Source organism: Pinus tabuliformis, chromosome X, assembly GCF_031772625.1.
Source record: "Pinus tabuliformis cultivar Carrire ecotype Pingquan chromosome X, CPIR1, whole genome shotgun sequence".
Lineage (NCBI taxonomy): Eukaryota > Viridiplantae > Streptophyta > Pinopsida > Pinales > Pinaceae > Pinus > Pinus tabuliformis.
The window spans coordinates 653,979,221-654,007,207 of record NC_142308.1 but is presented as its reverse complement, the minus strand read 5'-3'; the positions used below and the strand labels follow the sequence as shown (position 1 = coordinate 654,007,207).

At 38.5% G+C, this 27,987-nt stretch overlaps 1 protein-coding gene across 2 annotated transcripts in view; it reads right to left on the bottom strand.

Moving 5' to 3' along the window:
- LOC149141679 (mitochondrial inner membrane protein OXA1-like) overlaps positions 1–27,987 on the bottom strand; it is a 245,232-nt gene that overhangs the window by 156,332 nt on the left and 60,913 nt on the right. For both annotated transcript variants that reach the window (XR_016264302.1, XM_089447788.1), the window contains exons 5-6: positions 5,963–6,038; positions 5,440–5,571 (exon numbers count right to left, since the gene is read on the bottom strand). Coding sequence is in view for 1 of the 2 variants with exons in the window: in XM_089447788.1 (XP_089303914.1) it covers positions 5,440–5,571; positions 5,963–6,038 (208 nt within the window). In the remaining variant the exon portion in view is untranslated. The remainder of the gene's footprint in view (positions 1–5,439; positions 5,572–5,962; positions 6,039–27,987) is intronic.

Here is a 27,987-nt window from a genome sequence, read left to right as displayed (position 1 = left end):
TGATGCCTTCCTTCGCACAAAAATATGTGAAGTCTTTATCGATATACTCTCCATCATTATCTAAGCTAAGCACCTTGATCTTCTTCCCTGTCGCATTCTCCACGAGAGCCTCAAACTCCTTGAAGCGATCAAAGACCTCATCCCTAGTCTTCAAGAAGTAGATCCAGGTTTTCTTGGAATGGTCATCAATAAAAGTGGCGAAGTATTCAGCCCCGCTAAGAGCTCTAGTGGAAATCAGGCCACAAATGTCTGAGTGTATATTTCCAAACACACCATCTGCTCTATTGTCACTTCTTGGGAATGTTGCCTTAGCATATTTCCCAAGCACGCAACCTCTGCACACATCATCTTGTTCTATGTCAAGTTCTGGAACCCCTATTACTATGTCCCTGAGCATTTTAAGTGCTCCATGGTGTAAATGTCTCATTCTCCTATCCCAAATCTCATTCAATTCCTTCCCACTACTACTATCAATGCCTACCAATGCCATTGGAGAATCGAGCTACAAGTTGCAACCTATACAACATGTTGCTTCAAACTCCAATCTGTCTCACCCTCTTCCAGCTCAGGTCTTTGACAAACACCTTCTTCCCTATGAAGTGGACATCATATCCCTTATCCTGTAACTGGGATAGTGAAACCAGGTTCATGCCCAATCCTGGCACATGCAATACATCTATAGCATCGGTATTTTCTCCTGACTCCCTCTAAAAATCGATGGTACCTCTCCCCACTAGAGTACACTTCGTTTTGTTTCCCATCATAATCTGGAAATCCATCTGCTCCTCATTGTAGCTAGAGAAATATTCTCTAACCCCTGTCATGTGAGTTGACACTCCACTATCTATATACCAGACACCCTGTGAAGTCGAGCCTGATAAGCAAGCAAATTCGTTCTCCAATCTGGAAGACAGCTCTGAAGCCCCCTGAATGTCAAATCAATCCATGGCCATACTGGAGAATTTACTAAAGACAAATCTGTGTGTTATTCCTCTTCCACCCGGCAATGATTTTGTTCTAGCAAACTGTTGTAAACACTCTGTGCCTAGACAAGAAAAATTGCTCGGCGAAGATACTAATCTGCTTCACTGAAATAACTGTCTGCTAGAACTGCTAATGGGCTTTGTGAATTTCCCTGCTACTAACACTGGAAAAATCGAACCCCTTGCCCAGCAGTTTGATCTACTAAGCCAGCCTCTGCGCAGATCTGGAAATCATGCTGCCAAACTTCCTTTGAATCTAGACAATTTCTGCCTTTCATTTCTGAGCTTCCTTTCCTGATCAATATTGCTCTAATACCATGTGAAAATTTCAACTAGTGCAACAACTAGAAATTATTCTTCTAACTATAAATTAGTTAACAATTTATTTGCCCACACAAATAATGAATAATTCACGACTGCAATATTCACCAAATTAAATTATGCAGAAAATAAAATGGAAACTAAAAAATAAACTAGTACACACATAAAAATTGACACGGTTATTTTTGGATAGAAATCCCTGGAAAAACCCAATTTGGGAAAACCAAAGCAGCAGTTTGAGTGTTTATTTTATTATGCAACAGCAGAATTTCAAAGTACAATAATATGTCACCAAACTAGCGATTCTTCCTGAGAAAAATACCTGCAATATAACTGAGGCAAATACCTCAGAACCACAATTGATCCTGCTCTAAAATCTAGCCAAACTGGGTTGTATGACTTGCCCCTGCGTGAGCCTCTGCACAATCCTTGCACAGGCTCTATCTGCTCTACCTTCGAAACTCACTAAATCTTGCAGCTCTGCCTGTCTCTGCCTTGGAAGGTGCCCTATTTGGCCCCCTGGAGTATATCCTGGCCTTTAGCAACTAAGTTGACTCCTCCTCTAGATGAATCGAATTCTCCCAAGAAACCCTCTACATAAGCCTTGCGCAATTCCTTGAGGAAAACTCGTCCCTCTCTCAGCTAACTCTTTCGGAACTAGAAATCTCCTCCAGAAACCTACTATGCTTCCACTCTCGCTCCCAAGTAACCTTGGTACCAACCAGTGGAGATGGATTTTAACCACTGGAGATGGATTATGGCCAAAGTTTGAAAAAAAAAAGCTCCAAGCTTGGTGTCACCTTGATCTGCCTTCTGTTGGGATATTTACCATTGTTGACAAAACTTTAGCAGCACGGCACATTTATTACTCTTCTTGTCTTTTCCCTTCTCAATCAACATATAGAATGTTGGACCAGGTTTTCAAGTGCTTTCTTTGGGGTATAAGGGGAAGTACAAAAGGGATTCCTTTTGTAGTTTGGGATATTTCTTTACCAAGGGATCAAGGGGATTTGGGTCCCCCTGACATTTGAGCTCAAGATTTGGGTCTCCCTGACATTTGAGCTCAAGGAACGGCTCTCACTAGCACATGGGTAGTCCATGCAGTGGAGGGATATGCTCCATGGGAATTCTTATTTTGACACAAGATCCAACAAATTCATCATATTCAAGGTATTAGAAGGCCTTTTCAGCTATCTAACATACTTGGTAATGCTGAGGCCTTTGCATTTCCAGGTTCAACTCCCCTAAAAAGGATGTGGGTGGGGTGGCAGATCCTTTCAGCCTTCAACCATGGCAGTTTGAGGAACACAAAATGCTTGGTACTTGGCATCAAGACCAATTTCATTGTTTCCATCTCTAGGTGGTCATCTTCGACTTTCCATGGCATGTGCTTTGGAGATGCCATTCTGCTAAAATGTAACGACCCTCCTACAATCACAAACAAAATGTGAATATTAGCATGTATATGAGTCATGCATATGATAGCTACATATGCATACATCGCATACACGGCACTAGTATACATACCGTCTAATATTGGAAAATATCTAAATTAGGTTAATAAATAAATTATCGAAGTAAATTCCTAACTTACCATAATATAATAAATATATCAAGTGAAGTCTTTGATACATACCACCCGTATACGTATATATCTATATACATAATTAAAGGAAATAAAACATAAATTTAATTTAATTGATTTAATTAAATAAATAAAAGAACTTATTTAAATATTTAATAAAGTGAAATATTAAAACTACAAATAAAACCATGAATGCATTCATGAGACATTATATTAACTAAACAAGACCCAAATAAACATAAAATAGCACTTATCAAATTAAAAAGGAAATAATAAAGGTGATGAGTCACGTAAGCTATAAATACTCTTTAAACATAAGAGAGACAGAGAGCCTAAGGCATTGCAGGTGGCAAGGAGTAAAGAAGAGCCGAGAAGATATTGTGCAGGGGTGGTGGAGAGATGGGGACAGTCGAATGAAGCATATAAAGGGGTTGAGGAGGCCATAACAAGGGGGAGAAGAATTTTTACAGAGAGGAAGAATTCTAAACAAGTCAGTATTGAATGAGTTGAGCTTTCATTGTTCTTGAAATTTTGGGCACAGGAGCCAGAGTACCTCGAACTGGAAGTACTTTGGAGCTGGGTACTGAGACTATACCCAGTTTGGCAGGGAGGTTTTGATTGTTTGGTAACGGGAGCGGGAACGGGAGCAAGAGCCTGGCAAATCAAAAGCATCTTCAACCACAAAAACCTAGGTAGGTACTCAAAATCAAATTGATAAATTCTGATATTCTGAATGGTTATACTCTGGTAAAAAATTTGAAACCTAGGGCTTCACACAAAATTGTAACCATGCTGAATTTAGCTTCCCCTTTATCACCCAGCTATCATGGAAAGATATCTTCCAAGGGTCACACAGATGATTCGAGATAGATGTAAATCTTTATGGTACACTATTTGGTTGGTTGCAATTGGATTTTTCTGGAAGCTCCAGTGTAAGGCTACTTTTAATGAGGATTCCTCCACCCTTAGCCTAGGGAGATTGAGGGTTTTTAAGCAGGAGATGGCTTTGCTTGTCAAAGTGAAGTTTAATGTCTTCCCTTAGATGTTGAGTCTCTTCTTGTTAAGGCTCAGGGGCAAGGTTGCACAAAACGGGGAAAAGGGTACGAGTTTCCGAAACGGGAAGCGATACGAAACGCGACCTCCCCAAATTTTGGAAACGGGGAAACGTGAATATATATATATATATATATATAGGACATTTAAGAAATATGTGCAATCATAAAGCATATATGATACATTCTAATTTATTACATTATGATAAAACTGTCAATTGTCAATGCATAAACTATAAGTATCTAAATTTGCATCACATTTACTCATGAATAATCACATAATGAAAATAGAAATATCCAAAATCAGTGATGAGAAATTTCTAATTTCTTGTCTCGTGCTTGATTGGGAGTCTCCTCCTACATAGTCGAACGACCTTAATGCTCTTGATTAAATACAAGTTTCATACCCTAGTACCCTACATTCTCTTGATTATTGGGAGTCTCCCCTACATAGAGGGCTTGGTTTTCTTGATTAAATACAAGTTCCATACCCTAGTACATGATAAAATCCAATGGAAACATTGCAATCCCCCCAATCCTGAAATCCTGAAAAACAGATAAGTCTGCTGGATTTTGAGTGAGATCTAAAATTCTACTTTCTCCATATGAAATCCAATGAGGGCGAAACCACTCTCAAACATCCTGAGTCATTTCATGGTAATGTTAAAAATTTAAGTAAAAGGATGAAAATGAAAAATAAAGGAGAATAAGTGATATTCTCCTTTATTTTTCATTTCCATCATTTTACTTTAACAATTTAACATTACCATGAATTGCATATCAACACTAGGGCAAAAGTTCACTTTTATAACTTTAGACAGGCATCTAGAAGCAACTAGAAGTCACTAGGCTAACGTAAGAATAGATTAGAAAACAAATAAAATAAAAAAAACACAAGTAAATGCTGAAACGTGTGTCGTATGGCCCTGAAACGCGTTTCAGGCCATACTAGCCACGTTTCAGTTTCGTGAAACGTCGCAGTACGGCCTGAAACGCGTTTCAGGGCCGTACCAAACGCGTTTCAGCGTTTCATACCCGTTTCCGTAAGGAAACGCCCTTCTGCCCCACGTTTCCTGCAACATAGCTCAGGGGCCATATGCTTTCATTTTTCATCTTTTTAGGCCAGAAATATCCTATTTCTCCTGTTGTTTGTATGTTGTAACTTTCCTTCCACCATGACGTAACTATTTGCTTCAAAAAAAAATATGATGCATTTTCACTAAAAAGGTTATATATAATAAGCAGAAATGGAATTTACAATCAAGCTTTAACTTTTTCCATTAGAAACAGTAGACAGCTTAGAAGGCAATCAAGCTCACTTTCAAGAACTATTAGTCTCTTTATTATAAAGCCCTAAGTAGGGTCAGCTCTAAAACAGATAACGATATGCAACAAAAGTGGAAATTCAGTTTTGATATCTACTTCACAATTCTTATCTAATCAAGAGAAAAGAAAACTAATCTCATTATAACTTTGCTGAGGAATAAAGAAGCTTTACCTCAACAGTAGCCAAAAAACTTAATGCTGTTAATCCAGGAAGAAGATATAGACTGTCAGGGGTACTCAAATCTTGGAACCAAAGTACGCCACCTTCTTTAAAGGATGGAACATTGGCTGCCATATTTGTAATCTGTAATTATAGACAAACCAGAAGGCACTGAGTCATAACTGATTTTAACACTCCTTGTACTTGCCCCCCATTCTCTAAGAGTCTCAGTATCTCAGAGATCTAAATACATAAATGAAAACCTCAGTATCAATTTCTACCACTCAAAATTTTAGATCCTAAATCTATGGGTCATTTATAGATACTGAAAGGGCAATCCTATAGTTGACATGGCAAAGAACAAACAGTGCTGCATGTTCATTCAAACAAAAACATAGAAGTATACTATGCAACCACAACACCCTGACACATGCTTTCCACCAAACATTCTTCTCTTAAGCACTTCACCATACAATGTGTTAATATAAACTATCAAATATGTGCTAACCAAGGAAACCTTGTCGATAATACTTACAGCCAAATAAAAACTTATGAAGATGGGGCCTTGAATTAATATCCCTTTCATTGGTGTAAATGGAGTAACATTGTATCTGCAAAAAACATCAAAGCCACAACTTTGAAATTATGATAAGCTATGAACCAACTAGCATCCACTCTTCATCGGTCTACCTCAAAACATACATACATTATAGTATACAACCTATCTGGTGAAACCAATGTCAAGAAGATGGTTTGAAGTTTGAACACTTCTCTTGGTGTAAAGTTTAAACTTTTAGTGGAACGGACATGAGACAAGTTTGCAGCTTATTTTCCATTTCATATGTTGCATAATGATTAAAATGTCATAATTCTATTTGGAAATCATAGCAAGATTTTCTCTCTACATTATCGAAGAAAGCACAGAACACATGTTCTGCTAATCATAGATAATGAACATTGTTAACTTAAGCTTGTAAATAAACTAGTGTCAGGCTAGTTACAAAGGGAATGTGACTTTACACTAGCAATAAAGCACATGTGATTTAGTTGATTCAGTTATAGAATAAGAGGTACTCCTGTACTTATGGGATTTATGTCAATATGTGATCCAGAGGAATGTACATAAAATCATCTTGCATAATATAATCATCACATCGCTTTAATCTCTTTGCTCAACATATCTGAGAAAATAGAGGTCCAGTGCCTGTGATATCAGAGACCACATTGGATTAGAATCGAATACCAGGAAGGGCACTGAAATCCAAGTTGGAGACCAAGTGTCTCATGAAATATTGAGAATATGAAAGGCAACAAAGAATGTATGCTTAGTTATAAAAGGGAGAATAAAATCACAGCTTTAGAAAGTGAATAGAAAAATTGCAAGGATAATGAATTCAGTCAAAGATGTCGAGGGACAAACATCAAATGAGAAAACAGACGAAATGAATGCGGGGACAGAAGACTTATATTGCAAGAAGAAAAACAAAGAAAAAGAGTGTAAATCAACCACAAAAGATTTGACTAGAGAGAGATCCAAAGGACACCTGCGAACAGAAAAATCAAACGTTTTTCAAAGACAGGTCAAAAGGGAGATGACGCAGGCAGAGAAAATTTTATTTTTGCAGAATATCAACACATAAAAAGAGATTACATTGAGCAGAACAGCAGACACTTATGTTGCAAAAGGAACAAAGTAAAGATGTGATGTTCTGTATATTGTAGTTTCCAGATTGTGGGTACCCTGGCACAAAATGCACTTAGCAGCATTGCACATGCAATTGTTAATAAATATTTATAATGGTCATACCTTGTAACATAGATTAAATTAGAAATATAAGTGTCAGGCCAAGGAATAACTCCTAAATTCGATGAATTTTGTGGTGGTGTGAATAGACTTATATAACATTACAAAGGCGACCCTTCATCTTCCAAGGTTGATTCCTATTTTAATTGTTCATATTTCCCCTATTTACATATTTACAAAATGAACACCAAATCCCCAGGGATTAGGTGTCTATCATTCCACACTTAATCCAAAGGGGTGTTAGTGAGCCCAACCATCACTCTGAATTTTTCAAACCTTGCTCTTACAAGTGCTTTGATGAAGATGTCTGCAATTTGCTCATTTGTGGAACAATGCTTTAGATGAATAGTCTTGGCTTTTACATGATATCAAATCAAATGATACTTTGTGTTGATATGTTTGGTTCGATCATGGAATTTGGCATTCTTGGCAAACTTGATTGCAAAAGTATTATCAATCAAAAGGGGAGTAGACTTCACTTGTTTATCCTGAATGTTTTCAAAAAATTTCCTCAGCCACACAATCTCCTTTGTTGCTTCTGCAGCTGCTGTTGAAATTGTAACTAGGATCAATCTTCATAATTGTGATTGTACTTGTATCAATATGTATTTTATGTAAAAACAAAAGAAGAAAAATTATTATTATTTTCTAACGTGATCTTCATGCTTTGTTTTGGTCAAAAAAATGTAAAAGGGCATGTTCTTCGAGACCCTTGTAAGAGAAGCAAAATTTGAATTTTTGAAGTGTCATTTGTCCCTCCAATTTGTCGAGTCGGCCCTCCTACCCATCAAGTCGGCTCTGCTATTTCAGGCACCTTTTCGCATGACAGAACAAGTATATAATATATATTAGCACCTATCCTCCACCATTTGGCAACCAATGTGGGTCTCCTTCTGTACAAATCAATCCGGGTCTGTGGCATGAAATCTGAGGCACATTCTTCTGAAATATAGCGAGCTTTCTAAAATACCTTCTTCTGTGGTATGTGAACAAGTTGAGGCACCTACTTCTGTGATATGTGAGAAAATTCAGAGGGGAATTCTCCTATGACTATGCAAGTTTCAGAGCTACATGTTGATGTGAACTTCAGATACACATTCTCCTATGGTGATGCAAGTTTCAGAGCTACATGATGATGCGAATTTCAGATACATATTCTCCTATGATGATGTGAGTTTTCAGAAGCATCTAAGGGCAGGCATATGGCAGATTGGTTGACTATCTTATGGCAGACTTCATGTTCAGATTTGGGGGAGGGCTGACTTGGCAATGGGATCTTCTAGTCAGAAAGATGTGACTTGGATTTCTCTTGTTGACGAAGAATCTATTAGGAAAGGATTGATGGATTTTCCCCTTGTGAGTTTGGCCACTGGCCTTTGGCCTAATTTCTGGTGTCTATCATCTTTTTGTGCATTGTGATCTCCATAATTAAATGTATAATTGCTTGATGACATAATTGAAGTAAGAAAATGCTAAATCAAACATATATAAACAGTCACAAGTAATTATCATGTTTAGAAATTCTATTATGCATCCGAATTTAAACATGGTATCAGAGCTAGTTTGATGAGCAGTTGAGACAAAGATGACATTATCTTTGTGATAAAGAAATCCGGGCCTCCTTCTTTGAAACTAATTCAAAGTATCAACAAACCATGAAAGAAAGACTGAAAAAATTCTGTAGGTTGAATTATCTCTAGCTACTGAGAGAGGGTCGAGATTCCCTTAAAGCCTGTAAATAAGGACAAGAGGGCTCATATGCTAAAGAAAGTCCTAAGCATTAACAACATTTGTTCAATCCAAAATTTGCATATCTGAAGCACCATCCGAAATCTGTAAGGTATGATCTGAACTCCAAGCCTAAGACATGAATCAAATCAAATCTGAGCTTCTGTAAAATGACGAGTCTGTGTAAGAAGTTTGTATGTCTCTGTAATGAAGTATATCAAGTCCAAGTCTGTTGTGAAGAAGTGAAGACGTCTGTTGTGAAAAAATCTATGGTATAGTCCATTCATCTAGTTCAAAGTTCAAGTTTCTTATCTCCATGAATCGAGATCCGAGCTCCCTCATTCATCTTGATCTGTGCCATTTATCTCTGCGACAAGCAAGCTTCTCTAGCAAGCAGCTCTATGGCACCTTATACAACATCACTGAGATGCAACTTAATCTCTATACCCAAGTTCTGTGACTACTGAAGTAGAAGTTCTGAGGTCTACTGCTCCTAGGAGGTCCAAGTTACCTCTGTGGAAAGACCTGAATTCCTTTCATTGTTGAGGTCAAGTTCTGTTGCAACTCTCTGAGTGTGAATAGCAACCTCTGTGAAGGTGACCAAGCCCAAAGCTTTTTGTCCCTGAGTGATGTCCAAGACTATCACTATGAGATTAAATCTGAGCATATTATACCTATGATCTCTGAAGCTCAAGTTCGAAAAGTGCAAGTACCATCTAAAGGCTTCATTTGGAACCATACAATGTATTCTCTATGAAACAGTGCGGGTTTGTGATCTACATCACCCTGTGGAAGTATTGCTTACAATGTGAAGTCTTGTGACAAGATCTGAGGTTCCTAATTCAAGCAAGTCATTCTTGTGAATTCTGAAGTTTGGAGAAGGACCAGAACATAAAATCAAGGATTGGAGAGTTGACTTGAGCCACCATGATAAGAAGTTTGAGTTTGCTGAAAGCATATCTCTTTGAAGCAGCCTGAAGAAATTTGTGATTTGGCACTGTATTCAAGGTAGACAGGGAAAGTTTCTCAAGAGGTACGTATAAATTTCGTCTTCATATCTCAAGAACTACGCATAAATCTATGTTAAAGTTCTCTTGCATCCAATGTCTCCTAGCGGCTAAGATGTATGCTCTTAGAGAACCTAGTCTACTATGAAGAAATCACTTTAGATATTGTTGATATCTAACATAGTATGAGGGTATGTATCCTCTCTCTTGAGGACAAAGACATAATCAAAATGTTGCCCTCATGAGTATTCAGATCCTAGCATATAAAAACTAGATTTTTGTGATCAAGGATTAGAAAATCAGTGAACAAAAATGAACTCCATCTCATGAAGACTTCTCAATAGCATTTCTAGGGTTTGCAACTAACACACTAGTATACATGCAGAACTTGCAATTTGAAAGTTGACAGATCTTGAAGACTTTAGATATTGAAGCATCTAGGGTTTGCAAACCCTAGCAGAAGTCTGAACTAAGAAAACCCTAGGACTAATCATTTCCGCTAAAAGAAGAATCCCTAGCTCTTGAGAATGACAATGACATCATGTTGATGTGAGAACAAATATGGTTACCAGAAGTACAAGGTTAAAAGGGAGCTGATTCTTTTCTCAAAAGATAAGCACTCTAAATCTCCTTTCCTTGATTACTATTGGTGCTATTGTCTTTGTACTTTGCTTAATTATATTTGTTCTTTCATAGTGTTGATTTGGGGTAGCATCGGATGTGCTCTAGCCACGAAATTTGGTGGAGAGGTTGGAGCACATGAGATCTCCAATACCCAGAAAGGGTTTGAAAATATTCTAAACAGTTCAGGAGATATTAAAATAATTAATATTTTTAATGGAGTTCCTAAGTCTAAACTTAGGGAAAATAAAATATTAATGTGGATTAATATGAAACTATGTTAGAATGGTCCAAAAGACATGGATCAAGCCAGATCTAATCTTAGCCGTTGATTAGGGACTTAATCTCGGCCGTTGATACGTCAATGAGAAAAGTATAAGAGGAGGTTTGAGGGTCACTTGGAGAACACACCAGAGTGATCGGTCATTCTATTCTCTAGAGCGGGGTTTGCTAAGAGAGATAGAATTAGTGATCAGAAGTTGCAACTGAGGGGCATTGAATACAGAGAGATAGAGAAGCAGAGATAGTGCCAGGAGAGCAGCGCAGTAGCCGGGGAGAGAGACACAGAGCCATCCAGGGCTCACGCAAGGCCACGCAGAGGCAGCGGAGAGCTGCGTAGAGCCTCAAAGAGGCCAGCGTTGCTGACGCAAAAAGCCAAAGGGCTGACGCATGGCCTCCTAAGGCTGACGCAGACCCATCGAGGGTGACGCAGAGCCAACGCTGGGAAGAGAGGGGCTAACGTAGTCGGTTGACGCTAGGGTTTGTGGGGCAGATTGGTGCTGAGGCGCTGCCGGAAGGATTATCCGGGGTTTCAGCCAGGAGATTTGTCAGAAACTAAGAGGTATTACTGCCAAAGGAAATTCCTTGTTGGGTAGGCTAGTTTCGGCACCCATATTGTACTCCGATATTGCTTAATAAGAAAACCCTCAAATAGTTGCACCAGTTTTCCCACATTGGGTTTTTCCAGGGACATTGGTCCAAAAATAATGGTGTCATATGGTGTGATTGTTTTTGTTTCCTTTAGTTGTTGATCTATAATATGTTGAGCATGCACTAGTGTTTATTTTCAATATTTACATTGTAAATAACTTGTTAAGTAACATAACAAGTAGGTAGGAATAAATCAGATAAAATGCACGGAGGGTTTCTAACTAAGTAGACTTAGAAACTTCAACATGGTATCAGAGAGTGATTGCAGATCACAAGAGCACTAAGGACATCAGCCGAGCGGAGCAATAGTAGCAGAAAACAGTTGTCCAGAGGTGACATAAGTTGTTTCTAGCAGAGCAGCAACAAGGGAAGGGTGACCCAGTGCCTACGTCATCAAGGGTGAGCCGGGAAGAGGCAGCACAAAGGCTAAGGAAGGCGAAGGGAGCCTCATTCAGAAGCTGGGAGAATCGAATGCCGGATCAGGAGTTGATGATGAGGACAGCCCTAAATGCTGTCTCAGAAGACTGGGAGGTATTGTCCAGAGTATACTGGGCAGAGGGACTCTCCCACCTTGGGATGACATGTGGGCAGCGCTTCGCCAAGAAGAGATCAGACGGCAATCGAAGACGGATAGTAGCAGCAAGGGGATCAAAGTCAAGCAGGAGGAGAAAGATGTTGCCCTAGCATCTGAGGGAAAGCAAGAGAAGTGGAAGAAGAAGGATCTCTCCAAGATCAAGTGCTTTCACTGTGGGGAGCTGGGTCATTATGCAACCCAGTGTCCAAGGAAGAAGAGTAAGGGAGAGTCTTTTGAGACTAAGGCAGTGCCAGCACGGGCAGAGAAGGAAGTTTTGACAAACGATGATTGTGCCATGAGTGCACACACGCCACTTGAGAGGAAGTGGGGAGACATCGAGCTGTAGTCAGGTAGACTACAGGCAATGAGGGGTAGAATCCTTGAGGTACCCAGCCTCCAGGAGCCCCGAAGAGGAGTAGCAGGATTGGCTAAGTCGGGTAGAGACAGATGCGAATAGAGCAGCAAAGAGAGCTACAGTGTAGGAGTCCCGAGACAACGCGAAGCTAGCAGGCTGCGGCAGTGCGAGAGGCACAGGAGTGTTGCACCAGTGCAGGATGGCACAGAGAGGTGTGCAACGGTGCAAGATGCAGGGAGTTGTTGCAGCAGCACAGAGGTCAAAGAGGGAGCACTTGTCAGTGGCAAAGGAAGCTTCAGCATCAGTGGGTGTCTCTAGCCCAACAGGGAGGTCAGATTGGGAGATCAGTTACTTACTTCTCAGTAACTGAGTTGCAGTGCAGTAGTAGGCATCACGATGCAACATGATGAGAGGAGGTGCAGTGCAGATGCAGTGCTGGGAGAAAGGACCAACAACAGCACAAATGCGGAGGGAGCAGTCATACAAATGCAGCAGTGGCAGTGGCAGAACCATGGGCGGCAATACAAGATACAACAGTGCAGAGGATGGTGGGCAGCAAGGCCTAGCATCAGCACAGGGACCGATGTCGAATGATCAGAGTAATACTTAGTGAGGAGTATTGCTAGAGCATAGTCCTCGCTAAGAGGGAGTGTTGATTTAGGGTAGCATCGGATGTGCTCTAGCCACGAAATTTGGTGGAGAGGTTGAAGCACATGAGATCTCCAATACCCAAAAAGGGTTTGAGAATATTCTAAAGAGTTCAGAAGATATTAAAATAATTAATATTTTTAATGGAGTCCCTAAGTCTAAACTTAGGGAAAATAAAATATTAATGTGGATTAATATGAAACTGTGTTAGAATGGTCCAAAAGACATGGATCAAGCCAGATCTAAATTTAGTCGTTGATTAGGGACTTAATCTCGGTCATTGATATGTCAACGAGAAAAGTATAAGAGGAGGCTTGAGGGTCACTTGGAGAACACACCAGAGTGATCAGTCATTCTATTCTCTAGAGTGGGGTTTGCTAAGAGAGATAGAATTAGTGATCAGGAGTTGCAGCTGAGGGGCATTGAGTACAGAGAGATAGAGAGGCAGAGATAGTATCGGGAGAGCAGCGCAATAGCCGGGGAGAGTGACACAGAGCCAGCTAGGGCTCACGCAGGGCCGCGCAAATAATGGCAGAAGTGTATTCAGACACATAATTTTATTAATCAGAAAAAACAATTACATAATATGATTTTGCAAGAGTTTACACCCGAACAACACAAACACTCTTGCAATGAGCTATTTATAAGCTCTGTGTCCTAACTACCTCTAATTATGGATCACTTATTAAATAACAAGTGTCCATTTACAATAAATGCTATAAAAACCAACTAGCTAACAAATATCCTAAAATAGAGCCTAAGATACGACACATTTGGACAGTCATATCTAGTTACAACAATATGCTAATTCTAAAAGTCTCCATTAAATAATTAAACATTCTAGAATAATAATTATTAATTTAATATCTTAAATTAATAATTATTTTATTCTAATTTTATAACCTATGATAAAATTGTATTTTTGGATCATCTAACATTCCCCCTATGATCCAAAGACACATTACAACAGATACCAAGTTCATCCCTGAACTTAGTAAATTTTATTCTACCAAGCGGTTTCGTGAAAATGTCGGAGATCTGATCTTCGGAAGGACAATAAACTGGCTTGAGGACATCTTTGGCAATGAGAGATCTGATATGATGATACTTGGTGTCCACATGCTTTGTCTTTGAATGAAAAATTGGGTTCTTGGCAAGTTTGATGGCTGACTGGCTGTCAATGAATAATGATGTAGCTTCTATCCAAGAAATGCCCAAGTCCTGCAAAATTCGGCGCAACCAAACAATTTCACACGCTGCTTCCCATGCTGAAATGTACTTTGCTTCTGCGGAAGAAGTGGCCACTGTAGCTTGTTTCTTACAACTCCAAGATACTGCTGCTGACCCCATGTTCATTAAATAACCTGATGTTGATGCTCGATCATCAATACTCCCAACAAAGTCGGCATCGGAATATCCACCAAGTACAAAATTTTTAGTCTTTGTGTAAAGAAGACCAAAATCTTTTGTTCCTTGGATATATCGAAGAACTCTTTTGGCTGCATTCCAGTGGCTGTCTCGTGGTTCCTGCATAAAACGTGAAAGAATACTGACTGCATAAGATAGATCAGGACGAGTATTTGTCAAATAAATCAAGCTTCCAATCAACTGTCTGTAAGTAGTACTGTCCACCTTTCCCCCCCTTCAAATTTTGAAAGTTTCAAGTTTTGCTCCATGGGGGTGAGAACGGGCTTGCAATCCTGCATGCCAAATCGCTGAAGAACCTCTGCTGCATACTTACTCTGAGAAATGAAAATATGATGTGGACGTTGGAAGACTTCAACTCCAAGATAGTAGTGAAGTAATCCCAAATCTGTCATCTTAAAACCTGCATGTAACTCCTTTTTCACCTGTGCAATATGATCATCATGGTTGCCAGTAATGATCAAATCATCTACATACATAACAAGAATGACCAGATATTTTCCCTGTTGTCGCACATACAAAGTATCATCAGATTCACTTCGTTGAAAACCAACTTTCTTAAGGTATTCATCCATCTTTGCATACCAAGCTCGGGGAGCTTGTTTTAATCCATATAAAGCCTTGATCAATTTACAGACTTTATGTTCTTATCCTTCAACTTCAAAACCTGGCGGTTGGGTCATATACACGTCTTCCTGTAAATCCCCGTTGAGAAAAGCACTTTTCACATCCATTTGATGAACTTTCCATCCTTTTTGAGCAGCCAATGCAAGTGTTAATCGGATGGTGTTCCATTTTGCTGTAGGAGCAAAAGTTTCTTCATAATCAATGCCTTCCTGTTGCGCAAAACCTTTTGCGACAAGTCGTGCTTTATACTTTTCAAGTTCTCCCTTTTGATTATACTTAATTCTGTAAACCCATCTGCATCCTATGGGTTTAACATTTGCTGGACAATCAACAAGTTTCCAAGTGTTGTTATCAATTACTGCCTGATATTCTTCAACCATAGCTTGTTGCCATTCTTTATGTTTTACTGCTTCTTTGTATGTGGAAGGTTCAGTAAAATCATTTGCTATTAAGGCAAAATTGCCTTCACTTCTATGTGCCCTTCTAGTGCCTGTTTTGTTCTGTTCATCAAGCTTTACATCTTTCAAAAGTTGAACTGCCCATTTCGGAAGTTGGTGCTCACTTGTTTGCGCTTCTGTAAAGTCTCCATCATTGTAAAAAGGATTAATATAAACTGATGTTCATCGTTTAGGTGAAGAATGTGGAGAATCACTGTCAGAAGAACTGTTGCTGCTCGGAGATGCGGATGAACTGCTAGAAGAACCAGATGATGTTGTTGATGTAGATGGACTGGATGACTCATCTTCAGAGGAAGGAAAATCAAGTTCATACCAATTTGGTGAAGTTGGTTGACTTTGCATTTTTCCATTTCTTTTACTTCCTTTAGTTTCTAACTTGTGAAGAAGATTTTCAATTTCTTCAGCACTCTTACTCTCAGTTTCATCAAAAATGACATCCCTGCTCACAATGAATTTTCCGTTGGTCAAAAGACGATACCCTTTCTTCTCATCAGAATAGCCAATCATTATGCATTTTAAACTTCTTGAGTCAAGCTTAGTTCGTTTTTCTTTCGGAACTAAGGCATAACACACTGACCCAAAAACTCTAAGATGTTTAACTCGAGGTTTGAAACCAAACCAAGCTTCATAAGGTGTGATTCCGTCTAAAGAAGCAGTTGGAGATCTGTTTCTTAAGTAGACAGTTGTATGTATTGCTTCCGCCCAATATGTTGGACTTAACCTTTTGAAAGTTAACATGGATCTCGCCATTCCTAACAAAGTACGATTCATTCTTTCGACTACTCCATTTTGCTGTGGAGTGTAAACATTAGTAAGATGTCGTCTTATGCCATTTTCACTGCAATAAGTTTTGAATTCATTTGAAGTGAATTCTCTCCCATTATCTGTCCTGAGAGTACCTATCTTTTCTTTGACTTCATTTTCAACAAGTTGGCGAAAAATTTTAAATTTATCAAATGCTTCTGACTTGTTCTTCAAGAAGTAAACCCAAGTCATTCTGCTGAAATCATCAATGAATAGTAAGAAATATTTGCATCCACCAAAGGAAGTTTGTAGTGGTCCACAAACATCACTGTGAACTAGTTGTAGCCGCCTGTTTGCACGCCATGAACTTGTTGGAAAACTTTCTCGACTTTGTTTGCCATAAATGCAAGCTTCACATTTTGCATTTTCCCTTTTGAATGTGGGAAGTCCTTTAACCATTCCTTGTTTCTGCAATTGAGAAACACTCTCAAAATTCAAATGTCCATATCTTACATGCCATAGTCTTATAGGTGAAATACCTGTAGTCACTGCCCCTGCAAAATCAAAATGCCTTGGAATAACTGTCCCTTTCATCCGTAACAGTTTTCTATCTTCATAACCTGTCATGACTGTTTTCAAGTTCTGTTTGACTGAATTAATCTTGACTAAACCATCTTCCATAATCACCTGATGTCCTGCTTGTCGAATCGTGACTAAAGAGAGCAAATTTTTCTTAAAACTGGGTACATACCATACATTGGAAATCATTTTTTCTCCAATGCCATGGAGAAAAACTTTTACTACTCCTTTTCCATAAGGAGTATGTTTTGTATCATCAGCAAGAAAAATGGAATTAAGTTGGCAATGTTGAAAATTCCAGAAAAAATCACGTCGACAAGTCATGTGCTGAGTTGCCCCGGAATCCAAGATCCAGGGATCTTCATAGTCACTTCTAAGATGGGATGAAAGTTGTGATGCTGGTGAGGAAGTAAAAACATATTCTGAGTTATCTTCATCTTGATCATTGGCAAATTGCGCTGAATGTTGCTGAAACTTTGGAATTTTATTAAGTGAAGTTCGACAATCTTCAGCATAATGGCCAACTTTATTACATCTTCGACACACAATTTGACTTAAGTCTCTTCCTCTTCCTAAAGATTGTCCTCTGCCTCTGCTTTGACTTCTATTTTGAGATTGTCCTCTACCTTGATTATTATATCCTTGTCCTTGAAAATTTCCTCTTCCTTGGTTGTTTCCTCTACCTTGAAAATTATTTCTTCCTCCTTTGTTAAAATTGTTTCCTCTGCTTTGGCTTCGACCTCGATTATATGATGCTTGATTCTGATTCCCTCTACCTCTGCCTCGAGAACTGTCTGCTGATGATTTACTACTGCTGGCCTCTGTGAGAAAAACATCTTCACCTACTTTCTTCTTCTTCCCAAAAGTTTTATCATGTTGAGTCAACATTTCACAGAGTTCATCAAACTTTAGTTCTCTAATTTCCCAGTTACTTGTAGAGTCTCCAAAAAATGCGTGTAGGAAGAAGGAAGTCCAGCAATTACAATTGTGACCATAAAGCTATCATCAATTGCGGGAAAACCAGCTTTAATAATTTCTTGCCTAATATTCTTAAGTCTTGATATATATTCAAGAACATCACCGTCTTCAGTTAATTTTTGTTGCAACAATTTTAATTGTAGATCGTCTTTCTTTGATTCAGGCTGAGTATCAAAGAGGTCTTTAAAAGTTTTCAAAGCAGACCATGCATCTGTAGCATTTTCTATATGGACATACATTTCATCATTCACAGAAGATTTAATAAGAGCTAAGGCTTTAGCATTCTTGATTTCCCATTTTGCTAGTGCAGCTGCATCTGTGGGTTTATTTGGCTTAACATCTCCATCACATATTCCCTGCCATAATTCATTGTAAATGAGTGTGCTTTCGATGAGACGATGCCATGTTTTATAAGATTTGGTGCCTTCAAGTTTGTCGGAATCAGAAAACAAATTAATCAACTTAGACATTGTAGTGTTAAGACTTCACACCACGAATCAAGCTCCAAAAAACTCAAGATGCGCAACACAACAGCAACACACGACGCAAAAAACGAACTATCGGGGCTTGGCCTTGACCCTCGAATAGTCGTCAAAACAGGAGAAAATTGACTGAGCTTTGCACTTGGCTCTAGTCAATTTCTCAAATTTTTACAAGGCAACTTTCAAAATTTGACTTTTACAATGGTGCTTTTGCACAATCTGGTAAAAAAAAAGTTACCCCCCCTCAAAGTAAAATTACTTTGAGTTACACTTATCCTCTTTAAAAAATTACAAGTAAAATCTCCTTATTACTCCAAAACTTTACAAATCACCTTATTTCTCCAAATATTTACAAAATCCTTATTACTCCAATTACATAAAATTATATACGGCATCTCACCAAATTACAAATTACAAACTATATATTACAAAAACCTTATCTCTCCAAATTACAAACTATTCAAAAACTTTATAATTCACCTTATTTCCCCTTTACAAATAAACTTTCCAAAACTTTTCTCCTTATACTCTCATTGAAAATCCACTTAAGTAACGTGCTTTTTATAACCATGAACATCTTATGTGCAAATAATATTCATGTGAGTTTAAATGATGAACAGCTTCATGATCAAAACTCACCTGCAATGTAAATGTGCACTTTTCAAATGCGTTGAGGGATTAATAAATAGCACCAAATATTGTGCCGCAATTCCTTTAGCGTTGCACTTTTATTAAAAAACATTTCATTGTTCCACGCAGGCTGGCAATGCTGGCTTTGCTGGCTTTCTGGCAACGCTGGCTTGTTGCTGGTTTCAGCTGGCTTTTTTTAAAAATCCACGCAGACTGGCAATGCTGGCTGGCAGGCTAGCTTTGCTAGCTTTCTGGCAATGCTGGCTTGTTGCTGGTTTCAGCTGGCTTTTTTAAAAATCCACGCAGACTGGCAATGCTGGCTGGCAGTTAATGTATCCAAATGCTCTGAAGGAAGTCTAGAGGTCAAAACCGTGGAACGCAATCACAACTAAAGCAGAAACCAAAACAGAAAAATGAAAAAACAACCTGTAAAACCCTTCTAGAATTTGGTCGTGTAAAATCTTGAAGTATGCCCAGCGCCGCAGAACATTCTGAAATCTCTCAAGACAATGGAGAAGTAAAATGACAAGAAGACATCAATTGTCCCATTACTAATTCGTAAATGTATTTTGCAAAAGTCTTCATTCTAGAATTTATAAAAATCACTACAGGCCAAGCTTTGTATCATGGTCTTTTAACACAGGTACCTTCAAAAATTTTCTTGCAACACTACAGTAATTGAAACTAAAATAAAACCGATAATTGCAAATGGGACTGGCTCACAGTTTCCACAAGAAATTGCACACACCACAACCATTGCGTTCTCCTGGGGAGGTGTGCTTTGATACCACAATTTCTGCTACCAACTCCAAACCCATGGTCGCATGTTAAAGTGCTCCACTTTAGCACAATTTTAAAGACCAACGCAAAAAAAAACTCATGTGGTACGTTTTGGCAGTAAAAGTAATCTTATAATAATACACAAATTGATTTACAGATTAAAAATCTAAAATCAATAAGACATATTTTTTTGTTGAACACAAAACTGGACAATTTCCATACCAATCGTTCGCTGATCAATTCAATGGAGTTTTCCAAAAACTTGTAGAGCTGGAATCTCCTCTTCACATCCACTGCAACATTACTGGAGCTCTGATACCACAATAATGGCAGAAGTGTCCTCAGACACATAATTTTATTAATCAGAAAAAACAATTACATAATATGATTTTGCAAGAGTTTACACCCGAACAACACAAACACTCTTGCAATGAACTATTTATAAGCTCCATGTCCTAACTACCTCTAATTATGGATCACTTATTAAATAACAAGTGTCCATTTACAATAAATGCTATAAAAACCAACTAGCTAACAAATATCCTAAAATAGAGCCTAAGATACAACACATTTGGAGAGTCATATCTAGTTACAACAATATGCTAATTCTAAAAGTCTCCATTAAATAATTAAACATTCTAGAATAATAATTATTAATTTAATATCTTAATTAATAATTATTTTATTCTAATTTTATAACCTATGATAAAATTGTATTTTTGGATCATCTAACAGCAAAGGTAGTTGGGAGCTGCGCAGAGCCTCAGAGAGGCCAGCGTTGTTGATGCAGAGGGCCAGATGGCTGACATAGGGCCTCTTAAGGCTGACGCAAACCCATTCGGGGTGACGCAGGGCCAGCGCTGGGAAGAGAGGGGCTGACGCAGTCTAGAGAGAGGCTAACGTTGGGGTTTCTGGGGCAGATTGGAGCTGAGGAGCTGCCGGAAGGATTATCCAGGGTTTCAGCCAGGAGATTCGTCAAAAACTGAGAGGTATTACTGCCAAGGAAATTCTTTGTTAGATAGGTCAGTTTCGGCACCCAGATTGTACTCTGATATTGCTTAATAAGAAAACCCTCAAATAGGTGCATCGGTTTTCCCACATTGGGTTTTTCCGGGGAAATTGGTCCAAAAATAATGGTGTCATATGGTGTGACTGTTTTTGTTTCCTTTAGTTGTTGATCTGTAATATGTTGAGCATGCACTAGTGTTTATTTTCAGTATTTACATTGTAAATAACTTGTTAAGTAACATAACAAGTAGGTCGAAATAAATCAGATAAAGTGCATGGAGGGTTTCTAATTAAGTAGACTTAGAAACTTCAACACATAGCCGCCTAATAAAGTTTGCAGGTCAATACTAAGAACTGCCTAAGCTTTGATAGCAAATGAAAGAATTAGAAGAAAGTAGCAAAGCACGAAGACTTTCCTGAATTATGGAAGATCGTAATTGCAGAAAGAAGAAAGCAGTTTGAAGTATGCATTTGAGAAGTCAAAACTCTAGCATGCACCAAATGATAGCTTGGAAGAAAGAAGGTTTTCCTAGTAAGAGGGAAAGGATAAGATTAAGACAATTTCCTCAGTTAGAAGAGTTATCCCTGATTTTGAAGAAGATTAAAGAAGACCTCGTACTTTGGGAAAGAAGGACTTGTGAATCAACGTAGAATTATTGACTTCAGAGGGAGTTGGAAGCAAAATTTGACATGAAGGATCTTACACTACAACTTGGGACTTGAGGATACATCGACTGGGATGGCAGTGTTGATGATAGAGATACTATTGATGGTTGGGAACTAGTATGGTTTTGTGGAAGAGCATGAAGCAGGAATCTGTTGCACTGTGGAGGCAGAAGAAGATATGATAGTTTGTACAATTAGCCGTGAAATAGTTTGGCTTCGTATATGTTTGATGGACTAATTGATGGCATGTTGGATTCGACACTGATACGTTGTAATAAGATGTATGAAGATTGACAAAGAACATGGTTTTTAATTAAAGGTTGAAGCGCTTTATGATTCAAGAGTATGGTACAGATAAGAACCGAGAAGCTACAACAGATCTCCACGAATGAATAAGTAAATGATGTAAGGGAAGTATGAGTACTTCTAAGACAAGCTTGGGCATGTGGATATCTCCTCCCTGTTTGAGGAGTGAGGGTGGACACCTTGTTCTCCATGTGTCATGTCCTATGGCCAGGAATAACAGTCGTAAGTCTAATATATGAACATGGATACAGAGAATGGTGGATTGGATAAGCATCAGGGACCAACATTCTTGAGATCTGTAATGTGACCAGTGTTAACAGTCGCAAGTCAAGTACATTGATCTAATATAAGAATGGTCTGGAGGACCGACATTCCTTGTGTCAAGTATTGTGACAATGGATTAGGAAATGGTCTTGTGAGGACATACTTTGGTGAACCTAGGTGGAGTATGTTCCTCAGAGAGGCGATGTGGTGTCCTATTGAATGCCTCCCAGCATTGTGCTCTGATCTAGTGGAGAGATAGAGCTTACTTGTCAAGACCTTAGTATTTTGACAATGTTGGTTATGATGATGCTATCATCATTGATGCTTATCAATCCAGATCCTTTCTTATAGAAGTCTTCAACTTGAGAATATCCCGATGAGTCATTATGAATACCTCCCTAGTTAAGAGGGAGTGTTGAAATTGTAACTAGGGTCAGTCTTCATAATTGTCATTGTACTTGTATCAATATGTATTTTATGTAAAAACAAAAGAAGAAAAATTATTATTATTCTCTAGAATGTTCTTCATGCTTTGTTTTGGTCAAAAGAAAAAGTAAAAGGACATGTTCTTCATGACCCTTGTAAGAGAAGTAAAATTTGAATTTTTAAAGTATCATTTGTCCTTCCAATTTGTTAAGTCAACCCTCCTACCAATCAAGTCAGCTCTGTTATTTCAGGCACCTTTTCGCATGAAGGAACAAGTATATATTAGCACCTATCCTCCACCACTTGGAAACCAATTCGAGTCTCCTTCTGTAGAAAGCAATTCGTCTTTGTGGCATGAAATTTGAGGCACATTCTTCTGAAATATAGCGAGCTTTCTAAGGCACCTTATTTTGTGGTCTGCAAGCAAGTTGAGGCACCAACTTTTGTGATATGCGAGAAAATTCAGAGGGGCATTCTCCTATGATGATGTGAGTTTCAGAGCTACATGTTGATGTGAACTTTAGATACACATTCTCCTATTGATGATATGAGTTTCAAAGCTACATGATGATGTGAATTTCAGATACAAATTTGTAATATTCCAAATGGAAAAATATTGTAGATAACAAAAACAATGAACTAGCTACAACTACTAAATTCAGAAATGTACAACCATACACATTTGAACACGAAAATATGCACGAAAACTTTGAGTCATTGTATTAATTATAATATATATGAGTACAATAAATGAGATCAAAGGAACCTGGGCTTGTTACATCAAGCTAGATAAAACCCAGGTTGGAATTGTAATGCCCAAGTGTTGGAATGACTCCTACCAAAAATCTTTGCATTGACCCAGAAAATTATTGCCACTGCTACTAGAAGTGAACTGAGATTTCGGCCCTCAAATATACTCCAAAAATTCTGCAAAATTAAATGTAGGCTCTCCACACCATCTCCAACAAAACCCAGAAATATCTCATGGACCCAAGTGGTGGAAATGGCCCTGGGCTAAATTGTGCCTTCCTCCAATAAATTATGTTGTTGGCTATTGAATGGAACTAGGAATTTTGCCCTCAAAAGTGCTCAGAAAAATCTATAAAATTAATCCTCGCCTCCTCTCACCAAACCCAAGTGACCCCCAACAAGTGTAAATTGCTCACTTTGGCCAGAAAACGCCCCACAGTTCAGATACTGCTGAATTAGGCCCAAATATCCCTCCAAGAAATTATCCCTAAATCCTGCATATTTCTCCCTCAACCACCAAGTAGATCCCAGCTCGAATGCTCCCCAAATTATGAATCTCTACAAGTGCATAGAAGTTGCAATTAAACCCCTGTGCAGGGCCTGGAATAAACAAAATCGGCCCTCTAAAATGCAGCACTATCACCCCTGCAAATCATCAAGGAAAACTCGTTCTCCCTTAAAGAGATTCTTTGCAAAATCTTCGGCCAATACTCCACTGACTGATAGCTTCTCTCAACCCCCATGAAATTCTTTTGCACCCTTGGACTAGCAAGCATCAGCTGAAAGAAACTTATAAAATAGCTACTCAATGATCCGGAATCAACTCCCCAAATTCTCTCCTAGGGTGACACTCAAAGTTCACCGAAGGAAGAGTTGGAATTTCCGCTTGGAAATTCCTTGTGCTAAACAGCACAGTTGTCTTGGCTAAACAACTCAAGAGAACTAAGGTTTGAATTGTAAAATGACCAAAACATGCCAAAAGTGAGGCCCTCAAGCCTTATTTATAATTTGTTGGCCTCCTCTCCCCTTGTGGTCCCCACTATCTCACTCTCTCTCTATTAACTTGCACTTCCTTTTCTTTCTCTCTCCTCCAAGAGTGTGAGTTCCCTCCTTGGGTCAGATTTCTCTTTCTTGTGGCCCTCCCACTAGAACTACAATTTTCACTTTTTCTCCTACGTCCCAAAACTAGAAATGTCCCCTCTTTCCAAAATTGTCTCTAATGCGGAAAATAAAAATTGGAGACATGACAACATTCTACTATGATTATGTGAGTTTTCAGAAGCATCTAAGGGTAGGTATATGGTAGATTGGTTAACTATCTTATGGCAGACTTCATGTTCAAATTTAGTGGAGGGTTGACTTGGCAATTGGATCTTCTAGTCAGCTAGATGTGACTTGGATTACTCCTGTTGACGAAGAATCTATAAGGAAAGGATTGATGGGTTTTCCCCTTGTGGGTTTTGCCCTAGCCTCTGGCCTAACTTCTAGTGTCTATTGTCTTTTTGTGCACTGTGGTCTCCATAATTAAATGTATAATTTCTTGATGACTATATAAACAGTCACAAGTAATTATCATGTTTAGAAATTATATTATGCATCTGAATTTCAACAGTTGCTACATATTCTACCTCTGTTATGGAATCTGTTGGAACTGACTGTTTGTGTGACCTCCAAGAGACAACTCCTAATCCAAGACTCATAAGATAACCTAAAGTAGACACTACATCTTCTTTGTCTCCATCAAAGTCTGAATCAGAACATCCCATCAAACTAAAGTTATCCACCTGTGAATATTTGAGTCCAAAGTCTTGAGTTCCTTTCAAGTACTTTAGAACTCTTTTTGCAGCATATCAATGTCATTCACAAGGCTTTTGCATAAATTTAGAAAGAATTCCAATAGCAAATGAAATATATGGTCTAGTAGTGGTGAGGTAGATAAAACTTCCTACAAGATGTTTGTACTTGGTTGCATCCTCAAATTCATTCCCTTCTTTTGAAGTGAGCTTCAGATTTTGTTCCATTGGAGTGGACAAAAGATTGCATTCATCCATGCCAAACCTGTTCAACAATTCTCCAATGTACTTCTTTTGAGAGAGGAATATATACTTTGGATGTTGAGTCACTTCAATGCTCAAGTAGTAGTGAAGATGTCCCAAATCTATCATCTCAAATCCTTTCTTCAACTCTTTCTTTATGAATGCAATATAGTTTTCATTGTTCCCTATTATCAACAAATCATCTACATATACAACAAGATAAACAACAAATTTTCCAATTTACTTGACAATCAGAGTTACATCACCAAGATTAAAGTGTTTGAAATTTAATTTCAGAAGATACTCAATCAACTTTTCATATCAAGCTCGTAGTGCTTGTTTTAGGCCATAAACGGATTTGATGAGTTTGCACACTTTCAATTCTTGTCCCTTCACAACAAAACCTTCTAAGTTCTAGCTAAGACATGAAGGCATTTTCTCTCAAATCTCCATTTAAGAAAGCAATCTTTACATTCATTTGATGAATTTTCCATCCATACTGAGTTACCAAGGCAAAGAGAGTCTGAATGATGGCTCACTTTGTTGTGGGGAAAAAAGTCCCTTCATAATCAACACCCTCTTACTATGCAAATCCTTTTGCCACGATCCTTGCTCTATGCTTGTCAAGAAAGCCATGTAATTTATATGTAATATCTCCAGTTTTGTGAGCATGGGAATTTTGCCTAATTTTCGTGATATTAAGTAAAGGGGTAAATATTATTTTGGAGAAAGGTGGCAAGTATTATTTTATTGGAGATTGGCAACAAATTATTATTTTATTAGAATGGAGGCAAAAGACACTTAGTGGAAAATGGCCCCCACCAAAAAAATAATAATTAAAAAAGGAGTCTAGAAGCATGAGGAGAAATTATAAAGGGAGGATGGACTCATTTGTTAATCATCTTTTCACTATTACATTTCACCTTTCATCTTCTCTTGGGGTTGTTTAGCACTAGGAATTCCAAGAGGAATTCTGCCCTCATTTCGGAGAACTTCGAGTGCCTCCCTAGTGAGGTAATTTGAAAGTCCAATTCAGGGCTTTCTTTGAGCATCATTGTAGGAGTTTACCCAGCTATGCGCATTTCCTGGGCACGGAAGGAGTTCGTGGCACATCATTTGGAGCAACTTCAATTGGTTGGAGACTCCAGGATTTTGCTGAGACATTCTTCATAGTTAAGGCCAAAGATATGGAGCACTTTGCAGGGCAGCGAGTGAGGTCATAATTTGGGACAAATTTCCCCTCATTTTGATTGTGCGCAGAGTTCACTAGCTCAAGTCTGTGCAAGACAAGGAGGTGGCTTCTCTCCGGGGAAATTGGGGTTGGAAAAATCATGCATTTTCTGGAGGGGATCTTGGTGAGACTTTGGGAGGCTTTCAGTGTCATATTTTGGGCATCCTACAAAAGCTCCATTCTGTGGGGCATTTTCTGGCCAAATTGGGTAATTAACATTTGTTGGGGTCACCAAGGGTCTAAGGGAAAAATTGGGTAATTAAACTTTTACAGAATTTTCTGAGCACGTCTAAGGGAAAAATTCCTAGTTCCATTCACCAATCAGCAGCAGAAATTGTTGGAGGAGGGCGTAGTTTATCCCGGGACCATTTCCACCACTTGGATCCGTGACATAATTCTAGGTTTTGTTGAAGCTAGTGTGGAGTGTTGAAGAATCTAGGGCAGTCATACTTAAGATGATTCTTCGTTACATGATAACAATTTGTGAAGCATTTAAACAATTTATATATTAGATTGATGGTTACTTCATTGTTCGCATGTGTTTGTTAACTTCACCAAAATGCTATCAAAACAAAAGAGACAAGAACACAAATGATTGGCTTTCTGCCAGGGCCAGAACCTCTCCCTCTTGGAGAGGAAAACCCATGCATAAATTCTTCTTATAGAAATTTCATTGATGAATACCAAGACCATGACCCATGACTCTATCTGCCTCTCCAAGACCAAGCCATCAATCCTCTTCGTGTCACTACTAAGATCATCTTCGTTGCACCATAGAGGTCATTACCATTGTGATCTTTATCATTGCTACAACATAGATGTCTTTACAATAGTATCACCAGGACCACTTTGGTGCACTGAAATCCTCTGAGTCAATGAGATCACTAAGATATATATATGATCATGATCTATCATTAATTAAGTCAGGATCAAGACTATGATCCTTGTCACTATTCCTCGAAACATGTTGAGACTTCCTTATTCTAGATCTTAATATTGTGATGACACATATGCCAAGGATCTCTTCATCGAACCCTTATCTCATCATTAGGTCATGGCAAGATTGTAATATATAAAGAGGAGGTAATGTTTGAAATAATATTCATTGATCCGAGAGAATAGGTCTTTCTCTGTTGTCCAATAACTAGTCTGCTACAGGAGTGCCACCGAAATCAAGACTGCTCCTTGTCATAACGAGATTGCCATGCCAAGAATGGATAGGCTTTAGTTTTGTTGTTCCTTAACCCACCGAGGAGACAACTAAACTCTTAGACCTCATCCTCCTTACTGCGGCTCCATGACCTTGACTGCGACTATTTGCAAGTAAAACAATAAAGTGTGTCAATATGAAATGCACCTAAACTAAAATTGGATGAAATTATCTTGGCTACTTTTAGTCTAAATGTATAATCTAGGTGAGAGATACTCCTTTCAGCTTTTACTAAAGGGTAAATTTGGGGTGACCGTAAGAAAGAGGGGGCGAGGACACAGTGGTGTCGTTAA